At 37.9% G+C, this 13,103-nt stretch overlaps 1 protein-coding gene and 1 pseudogene across 1 annotated transcript; both read right to left on the reverse strand.

Annotated features, from left to right (window-relative positions):
* Window positions 1-503: 503 nt before the first annotated feature.
* On the reverse strand, window positions 504-5,480 carry LOC116187463 (E3 ubiquitin ligase BIG BROTHER-related). The gene is given in 10 exon segments (XM_031516160.1): window positions 504-1,132; window positions 1,260-1,368; window positions 1,456-1,577; window positions 1,659-1,700; window positions 2,924-2,964; window positions 3,090-3,396; window positions 3,398-3,451; window positions 3,815-4,244; window positions 4,410-4,489; window positions 5,036-5,480. Coding segments are annotated over 8 exon segments (1,038 nt in total). The 5' UTR covers window positions 4,130-4,244; window positions 4,410-4,489; window positions 5,036-5,480; the 3' UTR covers window positions 504-1,084.
* Window positions 5,481-8,203: 2,723 nt separating this feature from the next.
* LOC116187717 lies at window positions 8,204-9,223 on the reverse strand (annotated as a pseudogene).
* Between the last annotated feature and the right edge of the window lie 3,880 nt (window positions 9,224-13,103).

The following is a 13,103-nucleotide window of genomic DNA, read 5'->3' on the forward strand; positions in this document are numbered from 1 at the left end:
ATACATATATCGACCCAAGAAAGATTGTGCATGACATGACTGGTGCTGCAGCTGCAGAGTGAGGCTTTAATGGATCCATCACTCCCTACCAATGCACTGCATGTTGTCCCATCATAGCAGTAGCATTGCATTTTGAGATTTGGTGGATACAAAAGAAGGGCAACCGCACTTCCCTCTTCTTGCTTGCTTAAACCTCTCCCTCTCCCAAAAAGGCTTCTATTTTCCCTCCACCGTTCTATCTTCTATGCTACTCAATTGGAGAGATTCTTGATCGTGTATTAGTTCAATTTACATAGACAACTTAAATGACAGCAGACTAACCATTTAAGATTTGATCCTCTCTTTTAATCGAACAGTTTTCCGTTTATGATTGCTTCTGTTCATCAGTCATATTGTTGTATATTCAGAAGCTGGCTCTATAAACGTGTACTCAACCATCTTTCAAAAACCTAATCAAGGATCTATGCTTGCTGGTGAGTATCAAAGGCAACTGAAGGAGTCGATTGATAAAAGAGTCAGAAACATTGAGCACTGTCAGCTTGAGATGCAGCATGCCTGGATTACACCGAAAAGAAAGAAAGCAAACGAAAACAATCAAATGAGACCAGGACTTATTCTACTGCAACAATCAGCACACAACACAATTGCTTGCCATTGCTACTTACCTATTGCCTGTTCCTCCGAGACTTAACTAAACCTTTCAACTGGTCTCTCTATGAAATCACGACAGCACAAACACGAAACCGGTCTGGTGACCCCTAGTAGTATCACAAAAACAAAATTCGCAATGGTATAGCCAACTTCCTATTTGGGTAAAGATATAGGCATCAATACCATAGCATTTCATCAAGATCATCCATATCCATCACTGGTATAAGAAATCATCCTCTCAAACATGATTAAAAGCACAGGGTCTTTCAAGGTTTTACAGAAGAAAAGGAGGGGGGGAGGACATAATCAATCATACTCACTAGTCTTTTCCCCAGTAATATAATATATGGGGAGGGGGGACCAGCAAGTATCATTCAGTAAAATATGAGGGGTGGCTCCAGAGATTTATCAAGGAGAGCCATCATTTTCTCTACTAGTTATTTCCCGCTAAGACAACCTCCGCGCTACAAACTGGGCACACCTGCATGGATCAATTCGGATTCAGATTATACCCACGGCTTCGATGTATCTCACTATTGGAGCTTTTTTCATGGTCATCATTTTGAAAAAATTAGTGCTCTCAGATCGAGCTTGTAGTTGTATTCTACCTTGTTTATTTTCAGCCAATTGTTTATGCACTCTGAATGGTAAGAGTGTTTGCAAGAGAGAACTGTCAGAGTCTCACCATCCTCGTAGTCCAACCGGCAAATCACACAACTGGAAAAAGAGCAGTAACAGATTCATCATCATTGACCTTTTCATTAATTGCAACAGGTTGGAAGTATCAATAGGGCATGTGCTTACGAATCGCTGCTTCCATGCTGAGCGCCTCCTATCGTGTAGCTAATGGAAGGTAAAGAGGCAATTGTATCGGCCGAAAGCCCCCTGCTTTCACTTCCAACTACCTCGCCCAGGGCAAGCAACTCCTGTGGTAATAGCTCATGTTACCATATAAACATGATGAAAAATCCACCACTATCACTACAATTTTTTTCACCCTGTTTTACCTCATATGAGAGTTCATCTGGATCAACTTCTTCCCATGTATCCTGCAAATGATCATCAAAACAATTATTTCAGCAACCCCTTGCATAACACATAGGTGGCACCAGACTCAAACCACAATTATCAACATTCCAACAGTTATCGAAGAGTTGCCAGATATGCAAACTATTGAATAAATTTTAATATAAAACGGGCCTAATTTGGACTCGAACCTATCTACAACCAAAATCTAAGCCAATGGGTTACTGAGCCATTGTCTTATATTAACTGCCCCATTTTTCTTTATCCAGCCGGTGTGGGACACCACATTTTCTCCAACACAAGCACCTGATGGCTGTCCATCACTCGACACAAGTAAAGCAAATTACACATGAGCACTCAAGCAGAAAAGATTTTGGAAATCCCAAATTGGCAGAGAAGCAAAGAACCAAGATAGTTCAGTTACCACATATGGTTAAATATATTAGATACGAAACTGCATCCATTAGTTTAATCATTTGCTAGTGGCACTCAAAGAGGGTATACTATATTTGATTGATTTCCCTTAGTAACAATTACCTTGCATTCATTCAACTCTTCCAGAACCCGAACATGATGGAGAGCATAGATACAGTACTATCCCTCAATCTATCTAAGAATTAAGATAGGTATATGTGTTGAACATGTTATAAAGCTTCTCTGCTGCATTTTATATCTACAACACTAGATAGTACATCATTACAAGGAAAGATAGTTGAAGATGGAGCGTTCTCTGAAGGACCATTCAGTTATGGAGCCTCAGTTCCAACAGCCAATTCAGGCTTATGCCCGAAACAGGAGAGCACCAAGTGCTTTTGGATAAAAGAACACCTCCTCAATTGTTCGGAAATATTATTCATGTTTGTATCTCTGTATGTTCAAGTCGAGCTAAGAGAACTGAAAATATCGGTAAATCAATCATGACAATATCAACTATCATCCACGAATACACACCTTAAACACCAATAAAAATGGCATTTTAGTAAAGCCATCAAACAATTGATCATAGAGATCTCAACATTTAAAAAGCCATATAATATATGATAGCTATCAATAATAGTTATGAGTGTGTGATCGAGATATAATGGCACATTAAAAGCACATAATGGCCAACAAACACGTGCACAAACGAAGAACAGAACATAATGTAACCCAATGCAAGCAGACTACATGCAGATGCACACTAGGCAACATATATGTATACGAGTGCGTATATTGTGCAGATAGAGGAGTTGCTCAAGTTTTATACCGGCAAGTGTCCGCCGCGGTCATCAGCATCTCCAACTTCCCCTGCAAACATAAAACATTTATGGAACCTAAGCAACACTGGGATATATATGTAAATTTATGTGTGTGCGCGCACGCATGAGAAGGGAGGGGGGCGGCCAGGGGGAAGAAAAAGGATGTTACAGTACTAGAAGTGAAACACGCACGATCATTAATCCCGGAAAGGGCCAGCATTCTTGCTGCCATTTCTCTCTCTTCAGCATCCTGTAGAGCTCTTGCATAAGCCTCATCACTTGAGAAAACATCTGGGTCAAACTCAAGAGCTAGATTATGGTCCTCCCCAGCCACTTCATGAACATGGACATCAAACGCATCTTCCTCATCAGCTGTGTCAGTGCCATCGTATGGCTCCCCATCGTCAGCGTCCAGTTCACTTTCATCATTAGGGTCGTCGAAATCATCTTCTTCATCAGCTAAATAGCTCCCTCCTTCCCCAACTTCCATAGTCACTGCCATCATTGTTTATTCTTAACATCATATACGCCCGCTCCTGCATTATTCAAGAAGATGGAAACTCAGGCTCTGCCAGTGCCATGGAACATTAAGGAAGGTTATTCAAGACGAGATTCGGGAGAACAAGAAAGGTCCACGGAAATCCAACATCTAACTAACTCCATATGCCCTTCTCACCGATTCCCAAAACCGACCATAGAACAGTAATTAAGAAATACTAAAGAGGACCGAGAAGTCCATACATACAGACGCCATAGAACAGTTACTGACAACCCATTACTGGAAATGGAATGGATACTGACAGAAACGTGCGCGCAGTTTTTGAGCATTCTTTCTCGACAGCACATACGAGACCCTAGCGGTTAAGATCGAAGTGGAGGTGGGGATGGGAATCAAGAACCTGTTCTTGGAGGGTACGGGCGAGGGCCCAATCAGCATCAACCTGGCTCAAACCAGTGAAGGGAGTTCTGCTGGAGGAAGTCCGATTAGGGGTGTTCCCCTCCTCCTCATCCTCCAATTGAGCAGGGCGTTCTTCTGGTGGTGGTGGTGCTGCTGCTGCTGATACTGCTGGTGCTTCTTCATGTTGATGTTCCGCAACATCTTGGAGTGTAGCAGCACCGCCACCGTTCAAGGCATTAGGGTTGTCTTCATGACTGGGGTGGTTATTATCTGTGTTGATCTTGGAGGGTGCTCGCTTGGGGGCGTTGCTCTCCATGGGCAGAGGAGAAGAAGGACCGGAGACGGATTGGAGTGACAGATCGGGGAGGATTGGATTACGAGTAGACGACGCAAGGCAAGGGGGATCACAAGGGAGAATCTCAACTCCAATTCTGAAGTAAAAAGGAAGGAATGAGAAGATACGGAAGAGCAAGGGCTAATCTAGAGAAAAGCACACAGTAGGTGAAACAACATAATAATCGCAGAATTGCACTAATCTAATCGAGGCGTCGGGGGTGGGGATGGCGTGGAGTGGAGTGGGGAGAGAGAAGTCGAACCTTAGCAGGCCAAGCAGGGAAGCCCTTAACCTTGGCAAGAACGAGATCGCCGATGCTTGGTCGCGACCTTGTTCCCTCCCCTAGGTCAAAAACAAAGAAGGGCATCAGAGAATAAGGCATACCAAGAACCAAAAAAATTGCAAGCAAGACAGTGCTTATAGATCCCGCTCGATAACCAAAAAAGCCATATAGAAAAATTCAGGGAACGTGGTGGAAGAGCAAATCTCAGATCTTGCAAATCATTTCAAATAACAATTAGATATTTGCAATTGCCATAGTCAGGGTTCCTGCCCACCTAAATGGGGGTACCAATTGCTGGGATAGCATGAACACTGACTATGGAAAGCCCCACGCAGACACACCCACATACAAACTATTGGAAATCCCTCTGAGGAGTTTTCGCAATATAATCTAGTAGAAAGCATATGCGCTCCTATCAAAAGGGGGGAAAAAACCCCTAAACCGTCATCATCGACAACAATATTGCAATCCATAACCATCAATTTTGCAGAAGCGTAATCATTGAATTAGTACTACAACAGCAAATCAGTCAATCAGCAATCTCATAAATGAAAAGTGAATTCTCAGACCAGCAATTTACATAATTTCTACATAATGTGACGAACCTCTCTTTGATTAAGGCAACAGGGAGTTTAGTTGTATGGAATTGATATGAGAGTGGGAGGGAACTAATACAGTTTCATCCTTCGAAGCTCGGGACTCGGGAGAGCTTAGTGGATGGAGGTCAGACTTCAAACAGTAAGACGCGCCGGCAAGGTGAACTGAGGATCGTCGTCGGAGTCCAGGCCCCAGGGGTCGGGGGCATGGAGGTTACACAGTCACAGGCGGACTCTGCTGCAGTTCTGCTTACGGAGAGCGAGGTGTTCGGCGAAGAAGATGCAAGGAGGAACCAGCAAGCGGGAGGAGGAGGAAAGTCAGGCTGCTGGAAAGGTAGACGATGGCGAGGACGGCGACGGTGAGGAGTCGCGTGAAGGAGAATAGGGTTTCGTTTCCTTCCAGATTCCTTCGCTTCAGTCGGCTTTCCTATCGTCTCGCCCAGTCGCCCTATAAAATAAGAAAAAAAAAAGTCTAAATATTCAAGGTTTAATTACCGAAAAGTACGATATTTTCGATTTATATCATTTCTATCACAAATTTTTAGAAATTATCCAAAAATGCACGAACCAATGTTTTTATGTCACATTTTAACATGCGATTACTCCCCTTGTGAACTTTCGAGGAAATATCTGACATGACATCGTAACGGTAATGACGTGGCTAATGACATCTGAGTTGGTGATCTCAACACACTTAGATTGGAAATACTATTCTTGAAAAAAAGTGCTAAAAATAGAATTACTGAAAAATAATTGCTTATGCTTAAAAGCAGTTTAAGCATTTGGTAAGTTATTTTTTGAATATGCTGAAAGTGATGGTAAGATATAATAAGTATTTGGAAAATTACTTATGTTGTTGCTGATAAAATATGAAATGACTAATAAGTACATTAATAAAATACAAATTTAGAATTTTATACATAAATAACCAACATACATCGATGAGATAATTATAATAGAGTAAATAGGCAATTTCGTCCTAGACTTTCACAAGTTGCATCAATTTAGTCCATGACTTATTTTTTACATTAATTTCATCCATGACTTTGCACTTTTGCATCAATTTCGTCCATGATTTTGCACGGTTACATCAATTTCGTCCCCGTTACATCAAATTGGTCCTCAACTTTGCACGGTTACATCAATTTATTCGCTGACTTTACACGGTTACATCAATTTAGTCCCTGACTTTGTACGGTCACATCAATTTAGTCCATGATTGCATTGATCAGGTCCCAATGCGACATTAATTTGATCCCCTGCCACATCAATTTGGTCCTTCAGCTAAGTATGGTCCATGACGATGTTAAATTGTGCAAATTGTTACATCAATTGGGTCCCGTGCTACATTAAATTAGTCCCTGAGCTATTTCAAGGTCGTTATCATCATCCTCATCATCGTCGCGAGGCTCTTCATCAAACGAAGGAGAGGGATCGAGATGCACAGCTAGGGTCCATTGGTTGATCTTCTCGACTTCATCCTCATCCTCGTCAAGTTCAAGCGGCTAGGGTCTCGATCTCGGCCATTGCAAGCGAGCGATGACCCTAAGAGCACCAGATTCGCGGAAGCCACAGAAGGAAAAGATGATGAGGACGAGGAAGGATGAAGGGAACCTCTTAGGGCATGTTTGGTTCGCAGTATCAGAATAGACAGTGAATAAAATAGAAATTATGATGAAATTTTTGTGTTTGGTTTGAGGGAATAGGATGACAGAGATTTAAAATTCTGATGTTTGGTTGGATTGAATGAGGAATGGAAAACAATAGAAATATGGTGAAATGACAAGAATGCCGTTGATGCTAAATTTAATAGGTTTTATAAGATAAATAAATAACTTTAATGGTAATATTTTTTTAATTAAAAACATTTTAAATAATTTTAAAGTAAAATATTTTAAAAATTAATTAATTTTAAACATTTTTGTAATTAATGTTTAATTAAATAATTATGCATATTTAATACTTTTATTAAGAAAAAAATTTTAAAAAAATTAATTAATTAAAAAATTAAAAAATTTAATTAATTTAAAACTTTTTTTGTAATTAATGTTTAATTAAATAATTATGCATATTAAATACTTTAATTAAGAAAAAAATTTAAAAATTAATTAATTAAAAAAATTTAAAATTTAATTAAATTTAAAATTTAATTAATTTTAAAACTTTTTTTGTAATTAATGTTTAATTAAATAATTATGCATATTAAATACTTTTATTAAGAAAAAATTTTAAAAATTAATTAATTGAAAATTTTAAAAAATTAATTAATTTTAAAACATTTTTTGTAATTAATGTTTAATTAAATAATTATGCATATTAAATACTTTTATTAAGAAAAAATTTTAAAAATTAATTTATTAAAAAAATTTAAAATTAAACATTTTTTGTAATTAATGTTTAATTAAATAATTATGCATATTAAATACTTTTATTAAGAAAAAATTTAAAAAATTAATTAATTAAAAAAATTTTAAATTTAATTAATTTTAAAACATTTTTGTAATTAATTTTAATTAAATAATTATGCATATTAAATACTTTTATTAAGGAAAAAAATTTAAAAATTAATTAATTAAAAAAATTAAAAATTAATTAATTTTAAAAATGAATTTTGTTGTCATATGAATTTTGTTGGTAGTGACACTACTACATTTACATTTCAAATAATCACTGTTTGGCAGTTTTGCAGTTATTAAAGGATAGGCCCACGTGCAAAGTGCCATTTACCCTTTACTTAATCGTAAGAATTACAATTGCATTCGTATTGTGAATCATCAAAAACCATTCTGCAACAATTTGATGATCGCCTGTGCGACTGCCCCCAAATTCGTGACTAGCTTATTCCCAAATTCGTGACTAGCTTATTCCCAACATATTGCGTAATTAAATGATCAAGGCAAAATGTAATAACAACAAACATAAGGAATGTTACACATTTCTTGATATAACATTCATCCAAAAACACAAGCTACTACTTTCAAACTCAATAATTGAAGTCCAAACTACTGAAAGTCCAAACACAAATACAAATTTGCAATAATAGAAGTCCAAACTACTGAAAGATCCCAAAAATACTATTTTCAAACTACTACTTCAACATTAGCACAACCTGCTTTTTCATCATATCAGCAAGGTCCCAAAAAGCTTTGACGAAGAAATATACCTAATTGTCCTGCTTCAGTGATTTGCAATGAAATCCTGAACCATTTCCAAGCGGTGTTCTGGTTCGGTACCAAAGAAAAACAGGATATAATTCGGATGGTTTCCGAACTTTTGAATTGCCATGCGAACTTGTGCTGAAATAAGGTCCTCCACACTACGACGAGCTCCCGGAAGTTCAAGGAACTTCTCTTGAAGGACGTCCGAGTGGATACTCTTCGAGAGCATAATGCAAGCCTCTTTCATGTCGGAGGCCATTGTATTCACAGCATGAGAAATTGTGGAGAAGTCAGCTTCACTCTTTTTCCTTTTTTTACCTGCAGAAGCACTTCCCGTTGCATCTGTAGGTGGCTGATAAGCACGGGAAACATCTCCTAATGTAGGGGTATTTGCATTGCCATATTCATTTGGATTTGAATGATTCACATCCGCTTCTTCGGCTGCTGCAATCAAACCTTCAATATCAAGCTCTTATAGAATATCTTCAACAGATTGAGCATCTTTTCCAGTAGCTCGATCCTTTGCATATATCATAGATAATTCTTTGAAATGAGGAAAACTTCTCTGTCTAAATGGAGCGGCTTCTTTGTGACTTTAAAAACATAAAGAATAGAGTGTTAGTAACATAACATATAAACATAACGATATGATATCGAAATACATAGATAAAGTATTTATTACTGCAACATAAGCCTCCCAAACATCGTTTTCCGCTGTGACCATCTTCCGTGTTGAATCCCATTCAAAGCCAGATGTGTTAAGCATCATATCATACACGATAGCCCATTCCCTCTTCAGTGTCTTCAGTCGAGATTCAATGTGAGGCCTCGCCTTGATACCGCTATTCGGGAGCTTTTCGAATAGCATTTTCTCAAGTTCTGACAAGTAGCCAGACTTAAACCCTATGTCAGCATTATGACTGCCCATATTCCGTAGGTCAATCATGCAAGATATGAGCGCTGCATCCTCAGCCATAGTCCATTTCCTTTTGCTACTCTTACTCATCTGGGAAGTAACAGAAGCAGAACTGCCTTCCATTTTCAATACTAAGAACACATACATGATATAAATAATTATTTTGCATAATAAATAGCAATAAGGAGCTGTATTTAATTGAATATATGCAATGGAAAGAGTTTCTGAAAATCAAACGCATTGAAATAGATTCATCATATTGTCTTCAGAAAGCAATGACAGTACAACATACAATCCCAAGCAAATGAAAAAACAACCCCTCGAAGTTTACATTACAACTCCCAATCATAACATATAACTATGTAGTGGATGAGTTCCACTTGGTAAACATATCAGTTGCCAACTGTTTCCTCCAATTACTCCAAACATTTGATGTTTGAATCTCAGAAATAAGATCAACATCCTCATTAGAGTTGTCATCAACCGTTTCATTCAGTTGGTCTTCCATAGGATCAAAAGCCATTTCTTTCCTAATGAAATTATGCAGTAAACAACAAGCAATTATTATTCTATTGTGCACCCTAACAGGATAAAATGAAGGACTTCTAAGAATGGCCCATCGAATTTTAAGCAAGCCGAAACACTGTTCAATGACATTACGAGCAGATGCATGTCTCAAATTGAAAAGCTCCTCATCATTTCTCGGTCGATGTCCTTGACGCTACTCATTGAGGTGATACCTTTGACCTCTAAAGGGAGCCAAAAATCCCTCACAGTTTGTATAACCAGTATCAACGAGATAATAACAACCTATATTAAAAAAGATAGACAAAAGACCTATATTACTTTATATGTTATTAAGCTTACAGTTTAATATTATGAATGCTAAAAAATTATTATACTCACCAGTTGGCACCCTAAGTCCATGTTCCCTAGAAAGAGCATCTCGTAATACTCTCCCATCAGCTGCAGAACCCTCCCATCCAGTAAGAATATATGCGAATTGCATATTTGGTGTACAAACTCCTAACACATTGGTTGCTATATCACCTTTCCGAGTTCTGTATCTAGGTCTATCAACCTCGGGCACTCTGATTTTGATATACGTCCCGTCTAGAGCACCTAAACAATTCTACATTAAACCAAAATGTAACATTAGCACCATATTAGCTCTTTAGCACCCTAAATAGACTAAATTTGGCATTTGTTTTGGTACCTTAAGCCACTTCCAATGTTGGTCCTCTGAGTTAGCAGCTATTGGTTGGGGCTTCTTATATAAATGAGCTTGTAGACGCAAAGTTGCTTTGAAAACATTGTGGAAATATCGACTTACGGTTTCACCCGATCTACCAAACTGGTGTTTAATGACTCGATTCTTGAAATGATGAGCCAAAACATATAAAAACATTGCCACTTGTTCATCAACATGCATATTTCTTGTATTTTTCAGACTCCCAATTTCTTGAAGCATATGACACAACTTAAAAAAAGCATTCCTATCCATCCTTAATTGTTCAGTACAAGTCACATCATCCGCATATACAAGCCTCCTAATATAATCCCTACTGCCATAATAGTTTAACTCGTACGACCTAATGCTTGGCTTAGGACTATATAGAGCAGCTAATTCTAACAATATTCCCATCAGACTCCTAAATATAGTACACATTTGAATAAAGAAAGTTAGAGCAACGACTTTCCTCTTCTTGCTCTTACTCTGCAAACTCAACTGATCCATAACTGCAAAATTGATTCAAAATATATTATAAAAATGGATCTCATAGGTGCGTTTGATTATGTCAAAATTATAGGACCCATCACATAAACGTACCACCTATCTTAGCAAATTGACTCCTCAGAAGTTCAATGCAAAATGCAAGCGGCACTACTATACCAAAGTTTAGCTTAGGAAGATCCATCAACCCATCTACGACACTTTCTCCCAACATAATAATAGCTTCTCCTGATATAAACAATAGTTTCTATATTTTCAACCAAACAAAGGCACCTAATTAAGCTGAGATTGAATTTAATCATTAATAAACCTCTTTGGCTCAATTTGAACCATGGAGCATCTTAACCTAGATGTCAAGTATTCAGGTTACTTTATTTTTCTAACAATAAAGATGAGAAATTTCATTGATCAACCAAAAAGCAGGAAAAAGAATCAGCCCATAAATATGCACAATACAACAGGAGAATCTTGTGAGCATTAAAGTGAGTCAATCATATCTAGAAATGCACAGAATCCCCAACTGTGTGTTTCCTTTTAACCAACTGGATATTAAGTCCAAAATGTATTGTGATGTCAGCTTGATTTTCTCACACTAAGCAACAAAGGAAAGCAGTACAAGATTCATTCTTTTCACATTGCATGATACAGTTCTCTGAGAAAGTCAGGAATAACCAAACAACCAATAAGGCAACCAGGTCACTGTAGCTGTAAAAAACCAAGAAGCAAGAATAATGCATTTTGAAATTCGAAAAGATAAGTTTGATTAATCAACTTGCACTTTCACATAATCAGCTTCGTCAATTAAGCCGTTAGTCTTACATAAAATCTGCTGTCGAAGCAGGAGATGTAAAGTTCTGATCTTTAGCAGATAATATTCAGACAAACCTTGCAAGATCCCCAGAAAGAATCAACTCAGAAGTAGCTATTAATTGATTCTTCAGCGGGCTAAGAATTTTGCCAAAAATTTCATATCGCATGCTAAAGTAATATATCCAGTCAATACACATTTGACTCTTTCAGTGTCGAGCAAATTCAAAGGTGAAATCACAGAGATGGCATACATTTCTTGAGACATATTTCCACAAACAAACATTGAAATTGTGGGGGAGAATTCGCAAACCCTAACCTCAAAATCACTTCCTGGAACTCGAAATTGAAAACCCTAACTTGATAGTCGACTACCCTAGAATCAAAATTGAAAGCTTTGACTTGATAAGCAGCGGCATAAGGCAAATTACAATGGATTCATGGGGTAGAAACCGAGCGCATTACCTCGGCAGAGCGCGGGAGTTCAGGTGCTTCAAGCGGGGAAGTGAGTGATAAGCAAACTTCGACTCACGGACTGGAGTCTCCGACTAGAATGGCGTCGTCGAGGCGTTGAGGCATCGAGCTTCGATGGAGGAGGCGCTGAAGTCGCGGAGTTCTTTCGAGATTTCCAAAAAGGATGTGCTATTGTCGAGCTTTCAGGTTTGGGGAGGACCGGATTTGAGAAGATAAAACGATAGCAGATTTTGTAATTAATAAACAATTGCGAGGGCATTTTAGTCTTTTCACAGTTAATTCCGGATGCTCCTTAGCTAATCCAGATCTAAGCCGGATTGGTAGCACTATCCGGAATACCTATTCCGCATGACATGCGAACCAAACGTCAGATTTCGGATTTCGTACGGATTAGGTAATCCGTTCCTTATCATTTCCTACAAACCAAACATGCCCTCAGGGTCAATAAGACATTCAATATGGATACTCGAACTCAATTAGTGGGTTTATTATCATTAACCCCATCATTCATGTCAATACATGTGATTAATCATTTTTTTCAACCAATTTGCACACAAAGTAGGATTTTTTATTCAATTGATTTAAGGATTAAGTCAAGTGATGGACTCTTACCGATTTAAGGGACCTCGGGTCCTAATGACTCACCCTCAAGGTCATGAAGACTTTCCCGAGGACCTATGACACTCTAATTAGTATCTATTTACCCTCAATCCCATGTGATTAAGTCAAGTTTACATGATTGTTATCAATTAATACATTAACTTTACAAATTGACCAAGATTTGACTTGGCTATTCACATACATGCACTCGGCCATACACAGAGAAAATCACCTAACATTCAATTGAACCTATCGACATCAAATTGACACAATTTTGGACTCAATTCCTAATGACCGTCACCTAATTAGACTTAGATTAAACTAATTTCACTTAATTAAGCCTAATTGGACTCGAACCAAGCAAAATTGACGCTAATTAAACCTAAT

This window comes from Punica granatum, chromosome 8, assembly GCF_007655135.1.
Source record: "Punica granatum isolate Tunisia-2019 chromosome 8, ASM765513v2, whole genome shotgun sequence".
NCBI lineage: Eukaryota > Viridiplantae > Streptophyta > Magnoliopsida > Myrtales > Lythraceae > Punica > Punica granatum.